This window comes from Oncorhynchus masou, chromosome 15 (genome assembly GCF_036934945.1).
Source record: "Oncorhynchus masou masou isolate Uvic2021 chromosome 15, UVic_Omas_1.1, whole genome shotgun sequence".
Lineage (NCBI taxonomy): Eukaryota > Metazoa > Chordata > Actinopteri > Salmoniformes > Salmonidae > Oncorhynchus > Oncorhynchus masou.
Genome location: NC_088226.1, coordinates 54,033,901 through 54,059,730, shown reverse-complemented (window position 1 = coordinate 54,059,730; position 25,830 = coordinate 54,033,901). Strand labels below are relative to the sequence as shown.

General features: G+C 42.0%; 1 protein-coding gene across 1 annotated transcript; it reads left to right on the top strand.

The window, feature by feature from the left end:
* Window positions 1–1,430: 1,430 nt before the first annotated feature.
* Window positions 1,431–25,572, top strand: LOC135556456 (MAP kinase-interacting serine/threonine-protein kinase 2-like). Its single transcript, XM_064989681.1, has 14 exons — window positions 1,431–3,382; window positions 3,896–4,105; window positions 4,555–4,639; window positions 4,780–4,881; window positions 4,982–5,079; window positions 7,226–7,305; window positions 7,522–7,595; window positions 7,927–8,031; window positions 8,427–8,482; window positions 8,817–8,912; window positions 21,702–21,896; window positions 22,094–22,258; window positions 22,341–22,381; window positions 22,539–25,572. The coding sequence occupies exons 2-14, from the start codon at window positions 4,055–4,057 to the stop codon at window positions 22,801–22,803; spliced, it is 1,413 nt and encodes a 470-aa protein (XP_064845753.1). The 5' UTR covers window positions 1,431–3,382; window positions 3,896–4,054; the 3' UTR covers window positions 22,804–25,572.
* Window positions 25,573–25,830: the final 258 nt, after the last annotated feature.

Genomic DNA, 25,830 nt, shown 5'->3' with positions numbered 1-25,830 from the left:
TTGATCATTAAACATTGCTGAAAAACATAGGTGTTATGGATTTGCATCCTCTGCCTTATTATGGATTGAGAGATACCTATCTAATAGATCTCAGAGGGTTTTCATAAATGGAAGCTTCTCATGCAAATTCAGTTGAGTGTGGTGTACCGCATGGCAGCTGGCTAGGGCCATTATTGTTTTCTGTTTTTACAGATGACTCATCAGTATACACGTCCGCTGCAACAGTAAAATAAATAATCGAGACACTTAACACAGAGCTCCAGTCAGTTTTAGAATGGGTAACTAGCAATAGGCTGGTGCTAAATATCTACAAAAATGAAAAGCATAATTTTTGGGACAAATCACTCGCTCAATGCTAAACCTCGTTTAGATCTATTATTGAATAATGTGGTTATTGAACAAGTTGAGGAGACTAAACTGCTGGGTGTAACCCTAGATACAGTAGCAAGCTGTCAAGGTCAAAACATTTAGACTCAATGGTTGCTAAAATGGGAAGAGTTCTGTTCATAATATGGCGCTGCTCTGCCTTCTGGACATCTCAGTCGACCAGACAGGCACTATAGGACCTAGTTTTGATGCACCTGGATTACTGCCCAGCTGTGTGGTCATGTGTGGCAAAGAAGGACATAGGTAAATTGAAGTTGGTCTAGAACAAAGCAGCATGTATCGCAATTAAATGTACACAAAGGGAAAGTGTCAGTAACATGCATGTCAGTCTCTCCTGGCTCAACGTTGAGGAGAGATTGACTGCATCACTATTGATATTTGTGCAAGGTATTGATGTGTTGAAAGTACCGAACTGTCTGTTCAAGCAGTTGACACACAGTTCGGACACTAATTGGTACAACACAAAACATGCAACCGGAAGGTCTCTTCACAGTGCCGAGGTCCAGAACAGAGGTTGGGAAACGCACAGAATTAAATAGAGCTATGACTATGTGGAACTCTCTGCCACCCGAGGTAACTCAAGCTAGCAATAAAACAAGTTTAAAAAAAACTGATAAAAGAACACCCTAGTCCACAAAGGGGACTATAAAGAGACATACATTTTATATATATTGTATTGTAATTTGCACTGTATTATATATTAGAACTAAATAGTATATATATGTAGTGATATGTAGGCTATGTGTGATGTTTTGAATGTATGTATTTCAGTCTGACTAATAATGTTCTGTACTATGTATTATGTCATGTTTCATGTGGACCCCAGGAAGAGTAGCTGATGCTTTTGCAACAGCTAATGGGGATCCTAAAAAATACCAAAATAATTTGTATGACTGTAGAACACAAAGTGCTATATAAATGCAATCCATTGTTATTGTCATCCTGTAAGCCACACCTCCTGAACTCAGCCAATCTGTGAACAGGCAGAAATATCCCCTCTAAAAGACTACCTACACTAGGATGTAGTTATTGATTTTGAAACTCATTCAGGAATAAGGCTGCTACTGTTACCCTGTAGAAACAGTGTCCCTCCTCAGCCCCATGGTTTGTTTTCCAACCTAACTTGGGATTGTGTCATGTGGTCCTGGCCCTATTGAGTAGCAGCACAGCCTTTTGCGTAATGTTCGTAAAGGGAATTTCCAGGTGAAACAAAAAGGAGAGCCGTCTTTGGTAAAGTCAAACAAAAATCAACCTGTTTTATTACAAGTTGCAACAGGGAGACAACCTCCAGCATGGGAGCATAGAAAAATGCCTAACGAGCCATCTCTGAGCAGGCCATTATATCACACACATTCTGTAAACATAACAAAAGACATAACACAAGGAAGTGAACCACAGTCTCAAAGAATACAATAATAACCCGTGTGTCCTCAGAACTGGCACCTTTAGACTGGCGCCAACACCATCAGCAGATAGAACTGTCCATAACATTCAAGTCTAGTGACCATCAACCTTGCACAAACAGAATCATGTGTATTACAGAAAGAAAAAGTATATTACAATGTGCTAATAATCCCTTAACTGAATATGAACTTCATTCATCTTAAATGTCCCATTACACAAGCCCTACAAGAAAACTAGCACAAAGCATGCTTCTCATGGCAACTTTACAGTTGGTAACAAATAGGTCAACAATAGAAAGAACATGACCTACAAGTATGGGTCATGGCAATAATTCAACATATTTTGCACAACCATTGAATTTGAACATATCAAATATTTTTAGTGTAGTATATGTATGATCAATTTTTAGAACTTGCTCAAGCATGTTTTAAACATTGTGAGACAGCAATCCATTGCACATGACCAAAATAAATGTAATCACTCTTTTACTCATTGTGTCAATGTTGCTTGGGTTTAACTTGCTCTTTAAGCAACAGGGAAGATAACAATAATAATAAAAATTATTATAAAAATAAAAATCCGCAGAGAGAGTTATTTCATTATCACTGCTGTGAGAGAACATTGATTGGCTGTGTATCACCTCAGCAGTTTCTGAAATGTGTCGATGCTAAATCACGACTCACAAGATAGCATTGTACGTGGTGAGGACAAATATCACATGAATACACATTGGACATGGCAAAATGTATAGAATTGCAAGAAAATTAACTTTGAAACTGCTAAACTTTCTCTGCACCTGTGACAAAATGTGTAGAATTGCAGGAAATAAACATGATGGGTGTGAACAGTTTTTGTCATGAACAGTTCTTGTGCCCATAGAAATAGACGTGTGACGTTCCCCAATGCTGGAAGGGGGGGGCTTGTGTGAAAATATTTGGGAACCCTTGTTTTAAGTAATCCCACTCCTCACCAAAAATTAAAAAACGTTCCTAAACAACACTTGCACTTGACTCCTCCTAGCTCTGACTTTTCTGATAACTACTTTATTGAGGAAATGAGTACTTACTATACTTGTGATGTGTGGTTGTCCCACCTAGCTATTGTAAGAATAATGTACTGTAAATTGCTCTGGATAAGTGTCTGCTAAATTACTAAAACGTAAAAAATGAAAGCAATCCACTCTCGCCCAGTTCCATTTCTGTCCCCTGTCCCTTCTCCTAAAACCAATCACTCAGATTTCATATGACTAGTAATATCAGATCTGTGAATGGTGAAGCAGACGAGACGGTGTTAGGAAAGACGGAAGCTATATGAACTGAATTTGAATCAGACCTGTAAAATACACACGTCACCCCAGCCCATATGATAAACTGTCTGTTGCTGTGTTTCGGGGGCGAGTACTCAAATTACTGGATTATTCGAGAAATGGGTGGAGACAATCGTGAGATTATAAATACTTGTTGGGCTGCAATTCGTTCCACCTTCCACACACTCACGACCTGGCAAATCCTCGACCAACGCTGGGGGCTTTAACGAAAGCAGTGTGTCAAACAACGGTGTTTACGCTGGAGCTCTGAAAAAAGACAAGAGGGTAAATTAAACGTAGTTTGTCGATAAGAGGCTAGTTACTTTTGCTTGACGTCCTTTCTGCTCGGCGTTAAGCGAAATGAATGCTTCTGGCGGTGGTTTATTGACAGCGTTAGCATAGCTACAGTAACAGTTAACGTTAGCTATCTGTCTAGCCAAGTCGATTAATTGACTTAAAATGTCATACCATATTGTTTTTTGTCGGGTGACGTTAATATTTAATTATGGGTAGGATATTGATGTAATTGATTGATTTTAGCTAGCTAGTTGACTAACTGCGTATTCGTGTTACTGTGCAGTGATCCAGCAGTGTCCAATGTACAGTGTTTTCTTCTAGTCTGACTAGTGTTAATTTTAGCGTGTTTTTAATGTCAGACAACCGGCCATGCTGCCATACTTGTGAACTAAGTATTCTTAAATTGTTTCACCGCTTATCTATCTTGATCTATGGTTTATGCTATTATTGACCACTATTCCCGATTGTTGTCTAACGTTATGCTATACATGTTTTTAACAGTGCTCCGGTTAAACCCTGCATCATCTTGACCAGAGAACGCAGGGATCATTTGCTTCAGTCTCTGAAGAAACATTTTGTTTCGGGAGAGAGTACAATTTGATAGTACTTACATGCTGCAGCCGCCATCAGGCCTTCATAATAATCTTTAATCGATGCAAAATGGTGCAGAATAAAATCACCGAAGTCACTGGATTCCATCGCTCTTTCAAGGTTAGTTAACGTTACTGTTTCTATTAGGTTGCTTCGGTTTCAAGATATAGAAGTGGGATTAGGCTGCAGATGGCAATATGTAACCACATTCTTCTATATTTAATGACGTCCGTCTTCACATTTGGGTGACAAACGTGTGTCCTTGCCACAAATGTTCAGACTTCACAAGTGCAAATATGGGTAATGACTGAGTTGTCTAGGGAACGGCTCTACTTGGACAATGTTAACTGGCACAACAGATTGAGTGAAATTTGGTTCAGATGCTGTTATTGGGTATGAAGCCTTGGTACAAGTGGGCAGTGCACATAATTTTTCACTGGACACCATATCAGCTGTGAGATTCTTTCCAATATTGGAGCTAATGGGTTGCTCATTTTATCACAGTCTTATGGGTCATTTTGAATGCTGAACTGTTATTAGTTGAAATTCACACATGTGTTCTCATCTAGGGCCCAAATCCCTTTGCGGGTGATGAATTCACAAATGGTTCCCTCCTTAATTCAGACTTCAATTTTGATTTGTCAAATAGACATGGTAAGTGTGTGCCTTTTTTGTTTTTACTAATCACTTACTCCAAGAGGCCAATGTCAGCATCCTGGGACACCAACTCAGTAGTAGCATTTCCTATGTTAAGTAGCACCCTAGTATTCATACAGATGTTTCTGATTATGTAGATATTACCTCCAGCAAGCCTATTGACATCCCTGATGCCAAGAAGAGAAATAAGAAGAAAAAGCGTTGCAGGGCAACTGACAGCTTCTCTGGCCGATTTGAGGGTGAGTAATTTTCTTATCTCATCGAAAGGACAGATTCTCTAGATTATGGTACAACATATTTCATCTCTGAATTTTTTAAAATATCAATTTGTCCCACCAGATGTCTACAGCCTGCAGTCAGAGGTACTTGGAGAGGGGGCTTATGCAAGAGTACAGACCTGCATCAACCTCATCACCAATAAAGAATATGCTGTCAAGGTAAGATGTTTCTCATGCTGCGCAAGTTCTCTAAAAAGGAACCCCAATATAATTTGTGCCTGAACATGTTATTGTCTTGAGTGGTTTGTTTCAAATTTGTGGATGAGGATGTTTTTTTTAGGAATGGTTGAAAGCTCTCCCAGGATATTGCGTCCCTCAGAGGATAATGTTTGAAGTGTGTCACGCTCCTGACAAGGGCCTGTGACTGCTGTCATCTTACATTTCACTTCCTTGCTGCTTTGGCATGTGATCAATATGAAGATAACTGCACATGGTCACCTGATCATTAGACCCACTGGGAGGAATTGCTATGGAAATGTAGACCCTGAATCAATTTAATGACCCTGAATCATCAATGTCCTTTCCGGCATCTAAATTTGTAGCATGTACTCTTGGAAATGTACTTGTTTGGGACATTGTTCAATTCCCTAGACAGATGTCGTCATGTTTGTTCTGTTCAGCCCTTTGAAACGGATGTCTGAGGCTCTCACTCAGTGTTGTGCTTCTGCTGTGGTTTTATGGGCACTGGGGGCCTAGCTACTGCTAGCACAAACTTCCCCAGCTTTTTTCTGACTCTGCCTGCCAATCCGAGCCAGTGGAAGGCTACATCCACCCCCTCACTTTGCTCTCATTCGTCAGCCAGGCTCCTAGTGGTGAGAACATTGTGTACTGGCAGCAGTGCCAAAACATGTTGAGGGTTATGACCTAGGGTGTTTACACTTTTTTTTTTTGTTCCTCTAGAATTTTTTTTTTTTTTTTTTTTTTTTTTACATAAAGGGATATGCAGATTGAAAATGTTTTGGATTCCTGTGCCTTGCTGCTTTTTCTCTCTTTTGCCTTGAGCAAGTAAATGTTGTGAAATTCAATTTTGGCAGTTTTTCACTTTGCAGAAGTGTCGTAAGATTTAGTTTGTTCCATATTTTGTATGGATTCCTTGTATACTGCAGCAATACTTTTACTTTTGCATCCAGTATATTAATGGTATTTGTTCCCTTTCTAATAAACATACTGGTGTTAAATAGTTTACTATAGAGGAATCCTTTGAGGAGGATTCTATGGGGAGGGGTGTGGGAGAACCAATGACTCGAGGTCTAGGCGGGGACTTCAACTGCCCAGATGTCCTTGCCAGCCACCCCTCCCCCTTGACAGCTGGATGGGGGGGCTGGGGCTCCTGGTGTTGCAATCCCAACAAAATCCAAAGCTGCAGGAAAACAATCTCAAAGGGGCCTGCCTGGCTAGCTGCATCCTCGGGTCCTGCATAAGGAGTGCTCCTGGGCGTTCATGCATCTGATTTACAAACCTGCAGTATGACTCAATGGGGCCCTCCTAAAGCCATGCTGTGGGGATTTATAGCCCCTGGAGGTGATCGGTGACTGTTTGCAACAGGACCGTAAAACCCCCACAACCCTCCAAGGACAAAGGGCGCTCACCCCCACAGCGTTAGCTCTTCATTTAGCTGTCAATTTTTCCATTATCAGTTAATCAATACTGGTGTCTGCTCTGCTACATGTAGGCTACTCTTTGGAGGTTGTGATCAGGAGAAAGTCACTGGTTGGGTGCGGAGTCTTTTTAAAATGGTCCCTAGGCTTTGGGAACACACAGGCCCCTAATCCTAGACAGTCATTGTGCTCTGACCCGGTGGGGTTCAATGGCAGCCCTAATCCATCTAGTAGGAAGAGCGTCACGTACACCCTCAGACAATGAGGGGGTGGCTGGAAAATTCAGGCCTTTGCTTTTGGTGTCAGCAGTCTCCCTTGGCTGCACAACAAGCTGGGCTGCCAGGCAGCAACCCACAGCAACACTAGAACTATATTTAGTCGTTGCTCTATTGTCAATACAACTCTTTGGGAACTCTTTTCCTTGTAATTTCACGGCACAAGCATGGAAGGTTGGAATATGGTATACAATATTTAGAGGTGCGGGGCCTTGAATCTCCACCCGTTGGCTCTCTGGGTGGGTAGGCACTTGGCAGACCCCAGAAGTAGGTTAACCCTTCATCCTAACTGTGCCTAAAGGTTGGAAGGTGAGAAAAGTGAACCTAAGGTCTCAATGGTATATTTCCAGTCCTTACACAGTATTTTAATAGGATTTTATGCATGTGTGATTGTTACCCCAGTGGCCCTTAACCCAGACTTCTCCATTCCAGATCATTGAGAAGAGACCCGGTCACAGCCGCAGTCGCGTCTTCAGGGAGGTTGAGATGCTGTACCAGTGCCAGGGTCACAGGTAAGATTACTACTTAGACGCCCAACCACAGGGACTTCTGAATAAAATATTTTAGTGGAAAGCAGCTTACCTCATTAGACCTTCATGGCACTGTAAATGAGCAATGCCCTGAGCAAAGTCTTTATAGTTATTCAATAAATGCCTTGACTGAAGAATCTTTTTAAGTAATAACTGTCGTGTGATTAGTTTTGACCAGTGTCCTGTCCTTCACTGCAGAAACATCCTGGAGCTGGTGGAGTTCTTTGAGGAGGAAGACAAGTTTTACTTGGTGTTTGAAATGCTGAGAGGGGGTGAGTGCTTCTAACAGGGTTTAAAGGCTTTAAAATTAATATGCACCACTTCCTTCTGCATGCTTCTCATATTGAATTTCTTAGTGCGTCTTAATTAGGGTGGAAAAATTCCTGCAACTTTCTATAAATTCCCTGGTTTTCCAGAAATCCCGGTGAGAGGATTCCTGGAATGAGGAGGAAATCTGGTATCATGCAACCAGGATTTCTGGAAAACCTTGGAATTTATTGAAAGTTACAGGAATTAAGCAACCCTAATCTTAATACAGGCACTTTTAATACACACCAATGTGTTAGGGTTGAGCAGGGTAACAAGTGTGGTGTTAACCTGCAGGTACAGTCCTGGCTCACATCCACAAGAGACTACACTTCAGTGAGCAAGAAGCCTGCGTTGTGGTGCAGGACATCGCCAGCGCTCTGGATTTCCTGCATAACAAAGGTAAGTCTGCTACAACCAGGTTGAGCCACAGACCAGGGCTTGCCTGGCAGGCCAAGGGATGGGGTTTCATATGGGGACTGGGAAGGGCGCTGGCATCTGGAGATGGGCTGGCTGGCATTTATCATAAGGACTTTACAATGCAACTCTAGCTGATCTTGTTTCAGCAGATAAAAGGCTCGGCTCACTAATCTACTTCTGGGTAGAATCACAAATGGTTCAAAGGTCTCGCGTGTTCCCTCAACACCTGGGCTGTTAAGTCAAAGCCATGGTTCCCATGTGTTCCCTAGCAGTGGCCCAGGCTGGTCATTTGACACATGCTAAAACACATGTCCCCCCCTTTTGTCTATTGCCTAATCATGCATGCATCAGAATGACTCTGCGTTTCATTTTTACAGGAATGGCACATAGAGATCTGAAGCCGGAAAACATCTTATGTGAACATGCGGACAAAGTACGTTTCCATTTACAGGTGTCTGATTTGTAGATATCTGTAGCCACTGGCGTATTGGCCACTCATCTGGAAGTATGATTATGCAATAAGGCCTGGGGGGGTTTATATGGCCAATATACCACGGATAATGGCTGTTCTTAATGTCTGTATACTACAGCTGTCAGCCAATCAGCATTCAGGGCTCGATCCACCCAGTTTGATTGGCCATAAATCGCCTTCTGCCATCACTCAATGGAGCCGTAGACCACAACCAGCACCCTGGTCAAATATTTTGAGAAACAGTAGAATTGTTTTGTGAAATTTCTAAAACGTGCCCATTTCCCTTCCTTTGTAGATCTCGCCTGTGAAGATCTGTGACTTTGACCTGGGTAGTGGGATCAAGCTAAACAGTGACAGCTCTCCCATCTCCACCCCAGAGCTCCTCACTCCAGTAAGTCTGTCTACTACTCTGTTCAGCCAGTCTAGTTTTGACTCCATGTAAATAGTCCTGTGGCAAGGCTTTGGGCAGGAAACTGAAATTCTATGGAAAGCAGAGGTGGTGTGACTATTGGGACATGTTACAGCAAAGCCCCAGTGAGGGCCTTGTGCCTTTTTCTGAGGCAGGGTGGTTTTACAATTCTGCTCCATATGTAGATTGGATGGCCTGTACGGTATTGGACAAGCCCAGGTGGTGTCACTTGCAGGAAGCCCTCTCATTGGGAACCAGGGAGAAAGTGTGCTGGTATCTAAGGCCAGGGACAAAGTTAACTGTTGGCTGGTTTCATTGTAATGATGGGGATTGACTCTCAGCCCATGTATAAACACACACACCTTTGGCACGCTCTCCTATCTGGCAGCTCCTATGCTTAGGTATCTGAGAAGCACTTATCAGCGCCATTCAGATTCCTGAAAGTTTAATGTCCACATCCTGCTACTTATCAGTGGAAATGGTGAAGCACCTGGGGCTAGGCCATGATGGGTTAAGCCAAAGTTTCATTAAAAATAAAAACTGCCTTTTAAACCCTGACCGGCACAATGTTACTGGAATTCTTCAAATGTAAAGGGCAACTATCCCATTCTGTGCCTCTCCTGTCAGAGGGAGATGGATGTGAGCAGGTGACCCAGATAACCAGGCTAGTTCATTGTAACCTGACCTAGCTTGGGTAGCCTGTTGGCAGGCTGTTGACTATTTGTGGGTATTATAGTTTGGCCCATATTGGAGACAGACAGGGTGGCGTGAGTGCTGAGTGGTCTCCTCTGTGATCTTGGGTCTCAGCTCCCAGGGCAGTCTGAGGATAGCCCCCCCTCCTGTTTTCAGACTGGTCTTTGTTGTGAGAGATTGACCTGGCCCTGGGTCAGACTGATGGACATCTTTGAATAAAGATATTTTGGCATTCCTGTGTGAAGAACATGATATAATATCCTTGAGGCAAGGCTACGGGGAACAGATTGCACGTTTGCGCAGACCGTGAGGCCAAACCATGCTACAGTATGTGGAAGTCGTTGAATGAGAAGCTTATTTTAACAGTAATTGGAACGAGACCATGTCTCCTGTCACTGATCTTCTGCTACATTCCCCTGGTAGCACTTGAGCTGTAACATGCAGAAACTGAAATAACATTGCCGCCCACCCTCTGGTCTCTGCTCTTGCACTGTAATCTCTACCCACTTTCTCACCACATGTGTGCCAGCCTGCATTTCTCTTTGTATTCATAACACAAAAGCCTCATGTCTAACGGTTGTTCTAGATAAATTGCCCTTGTGCCTACTAGCAACTGTGCTTTGATTGGCTGAGCCAGGGGGAGAGTGAAGGAGTGCGGGGGAGTGGTGTGTGTACTCAGCACTGCTCATGCGCCTCTCCCTTGTTTTTCCTAGTCTCTGTTCAGGCCATTCTTATCTGATTTTCTTTCCTGACATACTTTTCCTCACATCCCCACAGTGTGTTATTCCCCAATGTTTCACAGTATTTACACACAAAAAAACAACCTTGGTCAACCAAAAGCCGTCCTGTTCTTTCCACCAATCGATTGGTCGAAATGTTTAAATGAATTTTTCTGTTAACTACATATGCACTGAGCTTGTCTGATGCTTTAAGCACACTGATTAAATAATTAAGACACAAATGACTGCCACTTGATGGTCACTGTTAAATAAAATGACAGCCTGTGACTGGCACATGTTTAAAGAAGTCCGATGTGTGGATGACATTTTACTTGTTGTGAAAACTACTGGAGATCAGGGGAAAAGGAGGGTAAAGGCTGAAGTGTTGTGAGCGTTGTGCCAAATAGTTGCTGTTAGATTACAATTTTTTTCCTGACCATTTGGAACAATTTAAATACTAGTGTGCCAGTCTGTTCTAACAAAGTAGACTAAACAGTTTCATGCATTCTTGAATTGCGGTTTATTGTTTAGACTATTTTAGGCAAACTTTAGTTTCATTTAAAAAAAGTGATTGCATTTCAATGCGTAAATGATTGATTCAGTAGCCTATATATTGAAAAACGGGTTTAACTGAGTTAAGGTGTTAAGACTAAAAAGGACACTCTTAGGCCTACATCTTGACGGTGGTTATACAAGGATACTATACAAAGCCTATTAATGATAACATTATGTATTATAATCATAATTCTAACAACAATGAGATCAAGAAAAAGGATGGTATAGGAGCAAGAGCTGCATGTATGTGTTATGAGGTTATGTTAGAAAACAAGTTTGGAAGTCTGCCAGTTTGGAACGAGGTAAACACAATTAGAACTACCATTCTGTTCTAACAAATATTTTTGTAAGGCAAGGGCTGTTTTCTCATTTCTGCCTCTGAATTGTTCTCATCCCAATATCCTGGTTAACTTTGCTATTATGCACATAGCAATACAGGGAAAGGTGCCAATTTTACAGTGCACTGAAGATTGTTTCAGAACCGGACAGGGAACATATCCAACATTGGAGTGTACATTTGTTATAAAATATTAGATTTATTGTGTTGCATCATAATTAGATACTATAACCATATAATATTTCAGTATCGTGTCTTAGAGTGGACTCTGCCATCCTCTTGGCCTCTGCAATGGAGGTGTCCACTGAGACATGCATGAATCAGACAAGTCCTGTGCACGATGGGATTTATTTATAAGTGCAAATATTCTCGGTTGCCAACAGCCTGTCGACTAACTGGTCAGTCCTATAGAAAGCACACTTAGGAAATGTGGTTACTGTACTTGTAGCGGTTGAGCCTTAAGGGGGTTTACTTTCAGGGAATGGTCTCTTTTCTGAGAATCATGTTCAAGTGGTTTCCTGAGAATTTAGTGGTGTAATCAGGTCTGCATGAGGCTGTGTGCAGCAGTGAACACATACAGGCATGTGGTGCAACGTAAAGCTTCAATGTAACTTTTTGGGCTTCCTGACCAAACTCACATTTGTGAGTTTTATAGATTTATCATTCTCATTGAAAGCAAGTCTAAGAAGCGGTAGATCTGCTCTGTGCTCTATTTCTATGCTCCCTGTTTTCTGTCTTTTGATTTTGTACAAAAGCTGAAATTCAATATTTTTGGTTAAATGAAAAGGTATTTCATAGCGGTTTAGCTAATACAATAGTTCTGTAAACACTATACAATGCTTTGTCACAAACTGAAATGAAGGAAACTGGAATTTTAACACTTATTTTAACAAACTGGATATGGGGCAGGAATTCTGTTTACTGCAGCTTTAAGGGGAATTCACAACTTTTCTGACTTGTCAGGCGCTGAAGTGCTAATGAAAGACTTCTTTCTTTAAGCTGTCAAGCAAAGGCAGCTGTGTTATGAGTTGACTGGTCATATGGTTAGGAAAGCTCCAGGTTGCGGTGAGGATTTGTTGGCAGAAATCAATGTCGGCTGATTAGCCACCATCTCTGTCACCGCAGAAAGGATTAAAGAGTCGAAGACTGATGGAAGTCTTCAATAGTATTGCACCAGCAGGATGAAGTATGTCTGCTGCTCTACAAATCAGTTGAGCAGAGCTCCCTCACCTTATCATGCCCTGAGCAGTCATAAGCTGGCTACTGGGTTTAGCCATGTTTTTGAAGGGGGCTCTGAAACACAAGGACTCTTTTGATTATCATACTCTCATTCTTCCTCAAGCACCTTGGTGAAAAAATATATTTTGTTCCATGATGCTGTTGCTAGGCAGGGCAAGCCCATTTTGGTGAGTTCTGATATCAAAATATCAAAATAAATGGTCATTCAAACCTAGTTTTCTTTAGTCACTTGTCTTAGGATGGTCAATCTCCTGTACAGCAACTCCGCTCCCAATAAGTGTAGACCTTACAGTGAAATGCTTACTTAAGAGCCCCTAACCAACAGTGCCGTTTAAAAAAAAAAATACGGATACAAATAAGTAACTACAGAGCAGCAGTAAAAAAAATAACGTATGTGTGTATCTCACACACGGGGTGTGCCGGTAGTCAATGTGCGGGGGCACTGGTTAGTTGAGGTAGTATGTACATGTAGGTAGAGATAATTAAAGGGACTATGCATAGATGATGAGAGTGGTGGGGGGGTGGGCAATGCAAATAGTCTGGGTGGTCATTTGTTCAAGAGACCTATGGCTTGGGGGTGGAAGCTGTTTAGGAGCCTCGTGCACCTAGACTTTGAGCTCAGCTACCGCTTAGTGTGGTAGCAGAGAACAGTCTGACGGGGGTGGCTGGAGTCAGACAAGTTTTAGAGCCTTCCTCTGACACTGCCTGGTATAGAGGTCCTGGATGGCAGGAAGCTTGGCCCCAGTGACGTACTGGGCCATTCGCACTACCCTCTGTAGTGCCTTGTGGTCAGAGGCCGAGCAGTTGCCATACCAGGCAGTGGTGGTGCAGCTGTAGAACCTTTTCAGGATCTGAGGACTTGTGAATGTTGACCTGTCAAAAGGTCTTACTAACATCAGCTGCGGTGATGATCAGTCTTCCGGTAGAGCTGGTGCTCTCATGCATGTTTCAGTGTAATTTCCCTCAAAGCGAGAATGAAATAGTTTAGCTCGTCCAGTAGGCTTGCGTCACTGGGCAGCTCTCGGCTTTGCTTCCCTTTTGTAGTCTGTAATGGTTTGCAGGCCTTATCAAATCTGTCGAGTGTCGCAGCCGGTGTAGTACGACTCGATCTTAGTCCTGTATTGACGCTTTGCCTGTTGATGGTTCGACGGAGGGCATAGCGGGATTTATTATAAGCTTCCGGTTTAGGGTCCTTGAAAGTGGCAGCTCTAGCCTTTAGCTCAATGCGGCTGCTGCCTGTAATTCATGGCTTCTAGTTGGGTATGTACGTCCGGTCACTACTGGACCGACGTCATTGATGCACTTATTGATGAAGACTGATGTGGTGTACTCAATGCCATTGGAGGAATCCTGGAACATATTCCAGTCTGCTAGCAAAAGTCCTATAGCATAGGATCTGCTTCATCTGACAAGAGGCTAGCTGTGTGCAAACAGACCCCTCTCCTCGGACCGAGGAAATGGGATATTTTTAAAGTAAAAGGAACACACGTCTGCTTCAAACCACCCCACAAAACTGAGCTGTTCAGAGCCCTGGTGCTTTAGCAGGCTCTCATTCCATAGCATGTTTGTTTTTTTTTGTTTTTGTTTTTTTTACTAGAGGGGTGCTTGGGTCTCCTTCAACCAGAGCACTTCTTGATAAAACTAGCCAATTGGGAGTATTAAGTGCATCCTTGATACCTCTGCTGACCTGAGCTCTGGGTTTAGTTTCTGTGGTCTGGTCATTCTAACACAAGATTTAATCTGTTCAGAAATGTGTTTTTGACTCTAGTTCCTTGAAAGGTTAAACAAAGTTTTAGCCCTAGTGGAACTAAAGCTAGAATCTTTAAAACGCCAGCATTTTCCCAGCGGTTGTTCAGTTTCTCTGAAAGTAAGCCGACGAGAAGATCATTTGATCAGAGTAGGGCAAGCCAGCTCCTAAGGAATGTCTTTGTTCTCCTGTCCTGCAAAAACCAGCAGTGACCCACATCTCTTCACCGTGTTTTAGAAAGTATTAACGTGTTCACGCTACACGTTCCCCAAGGCCCCCCCCCCGCTCAACTCAAAAGGTGGCGCACAGAATGCAAAAATATTCTTAGAAATATTTAACCTCCACACATTAACAAGTCCAATAGGGGGACAAAATGGCGCCGTAGAGAGAACACGGTGTTTAAGCGAGCTCTCGTGGCTTTCGTAAATTTATATTCTTACATTAATCTCCTAGCTTGAAAAAGTGGTAGAATTGGCTAAATAAGTTACCATATAATGAGTCTTGACGACTATTTCGCAAAAATCTCCGACAACATGCCCAATAGAACTACTAAGAAGTCGACCAAAACCACCACCCCTGTGGATGTGCATGAGGAGCTAGCTAACACCGTTGCAGATCCTGGCACAATGGACTTGATTATTCAAAAGATGACTGATAACATTACTAAAGTGATCGATGCTAAGATAAGAACGGTCTTGGAAGCAATAGCAGGCCATTCAGCTGAAATACAGAGGGTTGTGGAACGTGTTGAGGCGGAGGGAAGAATTGCTGCAGTGGAAACTTCAACTACATCTACGCTAAGATAAAAGCACTTGAGAAACAGGTGCGCGAAATGGTGGAGCACATTGACGACTTGGATAATCGAGGACGCAGATGCAATATTCATGTTGTGGGACTCCCGGAAAAATCTGAAGGGACACGTTCAGTAAAATTCTTTGAGGAATGGATCCCTGGCTACCTACAAATGGACACTAAGGCTGGTCGGGTGAAGCTGGACACAGTCCATCGCTCTCAAGCACCGATACCCGGTCCTAATCAGCGCCCACGGCCGGTGGTTATAAAGTTCCACAACTTCACCGACAAGCAGCGCGTCATGGATGCGGCTAGAAACATCGGCTCTGATGGTAGTCAACATAAAGGTCCAAAGGTCTCATTCTTCATTGATTACTCCACAGCGGTTGTACGAAGACGCAAAGCGTTTGATGAGGCGAAGGCTCGACTCAGGAGAATGAAAATGGACTACGCGCTGTTGTACCCGGCCACATTGAAGATTATGGTCAACGGATCACCTAGAAAGCTTTACACACCTGAAGAGGCTGCTGCGTTTATTGACTCTCTCGGGTAAATAACTTCAAGCTGCACCTCCACAGTATTGAATAACTTTATTTTTGGTTGAATCTGATCATGAAACAGGTGAGTCCTCACGTGCTCCGGATCAGTAATATTCGTATTTTTATTATTTTTCTTGCTAAAGTAATAGCCGCTATAGCTCAGGCTGAGATGTGTGAATCCATAGTGGTGCCCAAGCTTGGTTTTAGGTGGAAGAGCCTCAATTTTCTTTTATTGATTTTCTTTTCCATACATATAAAGGATGAGGCTATAGAGCGGCAATGCGGACTTAAGTCTACATTGGAGAGTTGAAATCCCCTGCATGTTAGCTAGTGGGAAAACCCCCTTTGGGATCTTTACATGTTTAATTTTTGGGTTTAGTATAGTTAGAGTTCAGGGTTCATATCGTTTGTTTATGCTCAGTGAGATAGAGGAGAGTTCAACACATGGAAAAAGGTACCACCCCACTTTTACAGTAGGATCCAGTCTGGATATTGAATGGTCAAGATACAATGGCAGGTAATAGACCGTGTATGTACATGGAACATTAGAGGGAGCCATAACCCCATTAAAAGGAAGAAAGTTCTGTCTTTTTTGAAAAAGGAAAATATTGATATTGCCCTGTTGCAAGAAACTCATTTGGAGGATAAGGAGCACCTGAAATTACAACAAGGGGGGTTTGGTCAAGTGTTTTTCTCATCATTTACATCCAGAAGTAGAGGTGTAGCAATTCTGGTGAAAAAGAACTTACCACTTAAAGTCTTGAATTGTGTGAAAGATAAATTTGATCGCTTTGTTATAATTAATGGTACTTTACAAGGGCAGAACATTTCCATAATGAATATTTACTACCCCCCTGATTTCCTCACTAAGGCGTTTCTAGATTTTTCAGAATTAAACTCGGACACTGCAGTGGTTGGAGGAGATTTTAACTGCTTGCTGAACCCCCTTATTGATAGGTTTCCCAGCGGTATAGCTTCCCTCTCTCCTCAAGCTAAGTCACTTAAAGCTATTTGTGATGATTTGGGGTATGCGGATGTCTGGAGAGCCTTTCATCCCTCCAATAGAGTTCACTTTTTTCTCTGCACCCCATAGATGTCAGACTAGAATAGATTATTTTTTATGCCCAAGACTTCTTTGCAGTCTGTTTTATCCACTAGGATAGGAAGCATTGTCATATCTGATCATGCTGAGGTGATCCTGGACATAACTCAACGGGGCATTCAATCGGTCAAGACATTGGAGATTGAACACAACCATTCTTAAAGACCTCACATCATATTTTATTAGTTTAAAGCGTTTTTCTTTATTAACTCTCAATCAACAGATAACTCTTCGCTCCTTTGGGAGACCTGTAAAGCGTATTCCAGGGGTCTGATTATGTCATACACAGCTACTAAGAGACGAAAAAAGCGGGAAAAGCAAAACATGTTAGAGGGTGAATTAGGAACTAAAGAGGACTATATTAAAACGCCCACTCCTGCCCTATTAAAGGAAATATCAGTCATTAGATCAACGTTAGACTCTCTCCTAACACAGGACGCTGAAAAGAAAATGAGATTTGTCAGGCAAAAGCTATATGAACATGGCGATAAGCCAGGAAAGTACTTGGCATACCTAGCTAGAAAGAGGGCTGACTCTCAGTCAATTGCTACTATTACTGACCCTGATGGTAATCATTTATATGAAAATAAATTGATAAGTGACTCATTTAAGAAATTTTATACAAACCTTTATGCCTCAGAACTGCCAAAGGATGCACCCAAATTAATGGAGAACTTCTTTTGTAAGATTGAGCTCCCTACTATCTCCGAAGAGCAGAGGTCCCTCCTTAATGCCCCTATTACCAAGGAAGCGATAATGTTCGCAATTAAGAATCTGCAAAATGGTAAGGCCCCAGGACCAGACGGGTTTTCTAGTGAGTTCTATAAAGAGTTCCATGACCTGATCCTTGAGCCATTGCGTGATATGTTTAACCACTCATTTTCAAATGACCAACTTCCTCAAACGCTGAGAGAAGCCAACATTTCACTTATTCTCAAAAAGGGAAAATGTCCAGAGTCTTGTTCTTCGTACAGACCAATTTCCCTCCTGAATGTGGATAGAAAATTGCTTTCTAAAATCCTAGCCACAAGATTAGAGGACTTACTGCCACTAATTGTGAAAGGAGACCAAACTGGCTTCATTAGGGGCCGTAAGTCATGCAACAATGTTAGGTGGCTTCTTAATGTAATTCAAGCCTACCAACAAAGTGCTGTGGATGGTCTTGTGCTCTCCCTAGATGCTGAGAAAGCATTTGATCGTGTGGAGTGGTCTTACCTATTATTTGCTCTAAATAAATTTGGTCTGGGGGACAACTTTATAAAATGGGTGAAAGTTTTATATGATGACCCTCAGGCTGCTGTCCTTACTAATGGGCTAAGGTCAAATAGCTTCTCTATACACAGAGGTACCAGACAGGGCTGTCCTTTATCCCCCCTCTTTGCACTCGTTATGGAACCACTGGCCGAGGCCATCAGGGTAACGCCTGCTATACAGGAGCTGCTCATTGGTGATGTTCACCATAAAATAAGCTTGTATGCTGATGATGTCCTGATATTCATCTCTAGTCTCTAGTCTAGAGACTTCAATTACATCTCTTATTAATATTATTGAATTATTCAGCGAATTCTCAGGCTATAAGATTAACCTTACTAAGTCAGAGGCTATGCCACTTGGTAGCCTACACTCTGTACCTAATACTTCTCCCCCCTTCCCTTTTAAATGGTCTCCCTCAGGTTTCATGTATCTGGGGATATTTGTAACTCCAAAATTCCAGCTAATGTACAAAGCCAATTTTGTTCCCTTGTTTGATACAATAAGACAGGATCTGGAGCGCTGGAACTCTCTCCCGGTTTCTTGGTTGGGTAGAATATCCCTTTTGAAAATGAACATCTTACCTAGGCTACTTTACCCAATCCAAATGATCCCAGTATTACTCTCCAATACAGTAATAAAGGATGTAAATGGATGGCTAAGTTCCTTTATATGGAGTAAACGCAAGCCAAGACTTAAGATGGCAATATTGCAGCTGCCAAGTTCTATGGGCGGCTTGGACCTGCCCAACATCAGGTTCTATCAATGGTGTGCCCACCTTTGTTATATTTATGACTGGATCACAAATGATGACTCCTCTATTTGGTTAGACATTGAGACTTCTCTTTCAAAATACCCCTTACAGGATATTTTATTCTTCAGAAGTTTCAAGTCTGTAAAAGATCACTGCAATAATCCCGTTACACTTAACACACTCAAAGTATGGAGGTCAGTTCAACGCTTCCTGGGAAAGTCCAAACTAACCTCTGCTCTTACCCCAATTCTTAATAACCCAGATTTCAGTCCAGGATTGCTGGATGCTGGTTTTAACTTATGGCTTAATAAGGGCATACGCAGGCTAAATGACTTATTTGCTGATAAGATTTTGTTGTCATTTGAGCAGATGGTCGAGAAAAATCGACTCCCAAAGCAGGAATTTTTCCGCTTCCTACAAGTAAGACATTATATTCTGAAGAGCACCACCTTAATTGGTAACCCTGATATGTCTGTCATTGAAAAAATGCTTTTTCTCCCACAAAGGAAAATGCCTGTAAGTCTGTTTTATGATACTTTAAGGTCCTTTTCTGCTGTCAACACAGAGGGTGAAACAAGTGTGGGAGAAAGAATTGTCTGTTACTATTGACGAAGAGGCGTGGGAGGACATTTGGAGATATGCAAAAACAATATCTATATATAACCGTACTAGAGCAATCCAATTAAGAATAATACACAGATTGCATATATCCCCAAATCGCAGACATGCTTTTAGCCCCACTTCCTCTTCCCCTCAGTGTCTTAAATGCAAAACTGATACAGGCACCCTAACACATTGTTTATGGTCATGTACCAAAATACAAAGATACTGGTCTGGTGTTCTGCAAGAAATTGAAAAGATCCTAGGGGTTGATCTAGAGCTGGACCCAGTTTCTTTATTGTTAGGTCTCCCTAGTAGGCATGTTACTTCTGTGGGTAAAAGGAGGCTTTACAACATCCTTACCTTCGCAGTGAGGAAAAACATCCTTTTACAGTGGATTAGTAATAAGGTCCCTTCTATTAAAGATTGGCATAAGATACTATTTGAATGGGTGCCTCTGGAATATCTGACATGTACATTGCATTCTAAAACAGACCAGTTCTACAAAGTATGGGAACCTTATCTAAATTACCTAGAACCTGATGTATCAGCTATTATGCTGCAAGGTTTCACTTAGAATGGCGGGGATCTATGTATTTTAGAACTACACTGTACGTTCCAAGTGTGCAACCTAACCTCTTGGTTTAAACTGAGCTTTTTTGTTTAATTTCTGTTTGTAAGTTGGTTTAAAATGTATTTATTGAGAGAGGCAATGATGGTGATTTGTTTTTGTTCTGTGTGCCTTGTCTCTGTTGTTGTATCTCTTAATTTGGGTGAAAACTGTGAAATTCCAATAAAAATACTATTACAAAAAAAACAAGTCCAATAGCTCAAATGAAAGATAAACACCTTGTTCATCTACCCAGCGAGTCAGATTTCTAAAATGTTTTACGGCGAAAACATAGCACATATGTATGTCAAACCACCACAAAGACACAGAAGATATGTAGCCATTTTGTCGAACAAAAGATGCAATCACAAACGCAGGATTAAAAGAAAAATAATTCACTAACCTTTTGAAAATCTTCATCAGATGACAGTAATAGGACATGTTACATTTATGTTTTTTTTCAATAATATGCAATTTATATCCATAAATCTGTTTACATTGACGGCATATTCAGAAAATCCTCAAATGTCCGGAGAAATTATAGATAACAGCAATACACATCATAAACTTTGACTAAATATACATGTTCTACATATAGTTAGAAAGATTTAATGCAATCGCTTTGTCACATTTCTTTTTAACGTTACAGAATTCGTTCACTATTCAATAATCTGAGGCGGCGCTCAGACGTAAGCAATATTTCTCCGCTATGATGGAGTCAACAGACACAAAATTACAACATAAATATTCCCTTACCTTTGGTCTTTGATCAGAATGTAGTGGAAGGAGTCATACTTAACCAATACATCGTTTTGTTTCAAGTCGTGTGTCTTTGTATTAGCATATGATACTAGCTTCAGCCGAAATGCATCTAAAATGACTTCTGGTCCCGAACAGTTGTGCATCAAAACTTCAAAATTACATATGTCGACTAAACTGGTCAAACTAAGTGCAGAATCAAGCTTTAGGATGTTATAAACGTACAAAACAATTCTCAATTCAACCGGACAATCCTACTTCTCAGGCAAGCTGGAACAAAGGAAGCTCTGTGCCCAAAGCGCACCCGAACGCACATGTATTTTCTCGCGACACTCACTATTTTGCCTGTCAAAGTTGCCCAAACTTTCTGGATCCCAAAACTAGTTTGGGAGATTGCCTGCCCTGTGAGTTCTGCTATACTTACAGACATAATTCAAATGGTTTTAGAAGCTTTAGTGTTTTCTATCCAATTATTATTATTATATGCATATATTAGCAATTTTGGACAGATTTGTTTTCAGTTTACTATGGGCACGCAATTCATCCAAAGGGGGCAGTATTGTCCCGAGCCTTAACAGGTTCCCCATTTGGTCATTTGTTTGTCGCTGTTATGCAACTGTGAGTTCTTTTCCTAGCTCTGTGTTGGGCCTAGTTTCACATCCTATGCAGGCAATCATAGCCTGTTCACTCTGTTCCACTGAGATTTGAGTGCGAAGAACAGGCTGTCGCACAGGGCTCTAGTCATCACTCACTGCCCTACCCTACCTAGATCATTGTACATGTTTTCCATGCCTCCTTACATTTTCTACAGAAGAGATGTTTTGGAAAGCAGGGGCACTTAAAGGACTCCCATCAGTGTGGATAATCTTTCCCACAAGTGAGGAATGCTGCTGTCCAAAAAATTACTTGTTCAGGGCCATTGGACAGCATAGATATATTTTCCTTTTCACTGTTGTACCCACAGCATTGCACTCTGCTCTGTTTAACTGCAGCAGCAGTAGCCTCAGGGGGGAGGCGTTGACTGCGCCCAGCCCAGAGCTAACTAACCCTGCTGTCTCGGTCTGTTTCCTGCAGTGTGGCTCGGCAGAGTACATGGCCCCTGAAGTGGTGGAGGCCTTCAGTGAGGAGGCCACAAACTATGACAAGCGCTGTGACCTGTGGAGCCTGGGGGTCATCCTCTACATCCTGTTGAGTGGCTACCCACCCTTTGTAGGCCGCTGCGGTAGTGACTGTGGCTGGGATATGGGAGAACCCTGTCACACATGCCAGGTAAGGAAGAAAGCCAAGGCCACCTCTGGCTGACCCAGATTCTTTCATTTGTTTAGTGTGCTTTCCAGAAACTGTCCTGTTTGGAATAGTGGCATATTCCTAGGTGCACTTTAACAAGACTGACTTGCGCACAATTGTGAAATTCAAGCTCTGAGTTTCCTTACTATGTGACGGTAATGAAAGTTCTTTATCACTAGAACATGTTGTTTGAGAGTATCCAGGAAGGGAAGTATGAGTTTCCAGAGAAGGACTGGGCTCACATCTCCTCAAGTGCCAAAGACCTGATCTCCAAACTTCTTGTTAGAGATGCCAAGAACCGCCTGAGTGCCGGCCAGGTTCTGCAGCACCCCTGGGTGCAGGGGGTAAGTCTCACACTATAACTCCCCTTTGAATTCTAAATTTCCTTTGTCTAACCACCTGCTAAAACATATTATTTTTTTTTAGGGATTCTCTGACACACTGCCAACATCCATCCTACCTCAAAGGTTAGTTCATCTTTGGGTCCCTGAGGGATATGGGCTATGTTCTTTAGTGTAGTGTAGCCTAGCCTGATCACCTCCATTATAAGAAAGTACAACTAGTGTAACTAAAATGTAAACTTCTGCATTAAGATTTGTTTGGTTGCGCCTTCTACCCTTTCAGGAACAGTGCCAAGGACCTGACGTTCTTTGCTGGCAAGGCGGTGGCCATGAACCGGCAGCTGGCTGAGCAGGCTGTGATGGCAGAGCAGCAGCAGCTTGACGAGGCTCCCACTGTCATCACAGCCTGCTCCACTTCCATGCACCTCTCCCCTCCATCCAACTCCAAGCTGTCCAAGCGCAGGCAGAGCCTGCTAAAGACGGGGCCTGTCTCTGCCGCCGAGCTCTGCCAGCTCCTCGCCCCCCTCGTCATCACGTCATCTGCCTGAATCACCGCCTTTGACCAGCCGCACCCACTGATTCGGATCTCCAGATGACCGCTCAGCCTGGCCACTGCCTCACCCTGGCCCAACTCAACCACACTTTTACTGACTGCAGGCTTGTCCCCCTCTTTAACAGGAGAGACCGCTGCCATGCCTGGCTCCTAAAGTATAGTTCGGAGGGCAAAGATGCAGAGCCGGCAGCCCAAATGCGCACATGCCCAAAATTCCTGATCAGTGCAGCTCCACGTATGCGTCCTCTATTAATTGAAATGTGATGGCAGTTGGAGAAATGGCTTGAGCTGCGCTGAGAATTAGAAAAGTACAACACTGCTGTGTACACTTTGGACTCTGTTAAATGCTTCACTGCCTTCTGCCCCATAGCAGCACTTGTAAAGCACATTAGCCAGGGCCTGCATACAAAGGCACATCCAGGCTGAAGGGGGGGCCCTTTTCAAGCTGTTTTTCTTTTGAACCTATGGCAGAGTGGTTGAACCAAGCTCAGACACCAAATGACTACCTGTTGTGCTGCTTCCACATGTTACAACTGGATCCACTGTGAATGAAGTTTATCTGGAATGTTCTCCATGTCTGAATGTCCCATCAGCAGATGCATACACGCTGATCCAATGGCCAACATGAAGAGTTTTACATATGGAGGTATTCAGTGGAAAGAGTTCAGAAGGCTGGAAGCCAATGCTGCCAGTGTCCGTCGCAGTCCATTGTTTGGATAAATTCCTCTTCAACTGAGCCTCCTCTGTGGAAGGTCTAAGCCCACAGTACAAAATGTTGTGGCTGTGCCCATGAGCCTCTAGTACCAGAGAATGTATCTATAACCAGCCCTTATTACACTACAATGCAGTTTCATAGATGACATGAATTATGCCAAACTACCAATCGCCATGCATCATTCAATTTTCATCTATTCTTTCTGATATCAGGGAATTCCTCCTGAATTTCTACAAGGCAATAGGGGTTGAATTAAATGTTACGCCTGCCTCTGCGGAAGTTGCTTTATGCAATAACCTAAAGTTCTTGGCACATGCAACTCATTTGATACCAGAACATGAACTTTGTTGTCCTGATGCTACCCTCAATAAACATGGAGCAAGAAAATTGCAAATTTGGTTCCCCATGCCAAAGCTTCCCATGCCAAATTGTGTACTAAGTGTTGTCATCAAACCATAGATGTATTAATGTAAACATCTAAAGTTATTTGACTGCTATGTAAAGGAAATATGCCATGGCTGTCATAATAATCTGTCTAATTTAGCAGAGTTAGAAATGCTCATTTTAGCCGACGTGGATTTGTTCAGGGTTTAATCAGGCTTTTCTGTAAAGAGGTTAACCTGCTATTGACCTCTATAATGTGACCCTCAGAATGATTCTAAATTGCATCACAACTGCAAAAACCTCATTTTGGGAGAAATAATTTGCATTTAACAATGTGATGGAGATGATGGAAAAGTCTAAATGGAATAGCATTCCAGAAAAGTCTTCCGAGGACATGTAGCTGTATTAATGAGTTATTTAAAAAGTTAACTATGTTTAACTCCATGTTAATGTTTAACTTTTTTTTTTTCCACGTTTTTAAGCTTTTATTTTTATGTCGACCTCATGCAGGTGCTGTTCAGGTGGAACACCAGATGTTCCTTTTTTTAAATTCCTTTTTTTAAAGTGTGAGGGAAGTTTTATCTGGAGCTAAATTAATGCCCAGTGAGTTCTTTTAATGTTATTTTGTAATTCGAAAAGTGTTGGCAACAATCTGTTTGGAAACCAGTATGGATGTTAGGAAATTGACAAATTATATTAGTGATGGGTTCTCAAGACACTGTAGCCAATGCCAAAAAGTCATGAGAATAAGTGACAACGTGCGTGTTCTCATCACAAGGAGTACAACTACTAAACTCATGACTGTCCATGTAGTGTTACCACCACTGCAGTTTGGTAATCTTGGAAGATATGGCTCCCTTAGTGTCAAAAGGCCCATTATGCTGATTCATGGGACACTGATTGTGATCTTTCTGAAACCTTTCTACCAATGTATGTTTCTGGGGTTTTATGTCTTATAGTAAGACTTACTTGAATTTGTGTATGCAGCTGTTCTTTGTTTGGGGAAACTAACTTGCTATCAAAAATCGGAGAAAAAGCATTAACCTGCGTAAGGCATTTTTGGGGGGGGGTTTATGAAAATGCCTTTTCAATTGAGTTTCTGCCTGCCTTTATTTTTTTTTCTCTCAGACAAGTGTCTCCCTATTTTGTTAGGGTTGTGATTCTCCAAAATGCACAGATGTAGTACTTACATCTACGGCGTGTTCTTAGTCATAACCATTTCTACTTTCGCACAATGCAGTAGTTTTGACCTTTCTAAATGATCTTGCAACAATGTGTAAAATGTGACCTTCAACTGGACAGTCATAATCCACTCCCCCACTATTTGAATGGTGCTCACAGGGAACGCATTTTAAGATTTTAACAACATTGGAACATATGTATAAATATTTCAGTCCAAGGGAGGTAACGTAAATGTTTATCTACGTGGTTCTCTACTCAAGCCTTCGGAGTTGTTGCCCCTTGTTTTTAACTCTTTTGTCCCAGCCCAAAATATTAACAGGATTTTTATTTTATTTTATACAAATCATACTTCTGAGACATTGAATTGAAATAAGCACTTTACTGTAACATGGGACTGATTTGCAGTTCACGCAAAGAAACATGACTTGCAGAATTTTTTTATTGTTTTTTTTTCTAAATACAATAAATTGCTTTGAACAAGTATTCTCCACTTATTCTGATATTTGTCTGAGGAATGGTTAGAAGCCTAGGGGCCAGTTCAAGGATATAACTGCTGAACCATTCCAACATGTTTTCACTTGTAAACTGGCACAATCAGAGTTTTACTCTGCCAGTTCATCACTTGGCCAAGGCTTAAGTCTTGATCTATTCCACTGTAAATGGCTCTCATACAATGCAGAGTAAAGGACACATGCTCTTTGCTTGGGGGCAGTTAAGTAATATTTACTATCAACCTAGTCA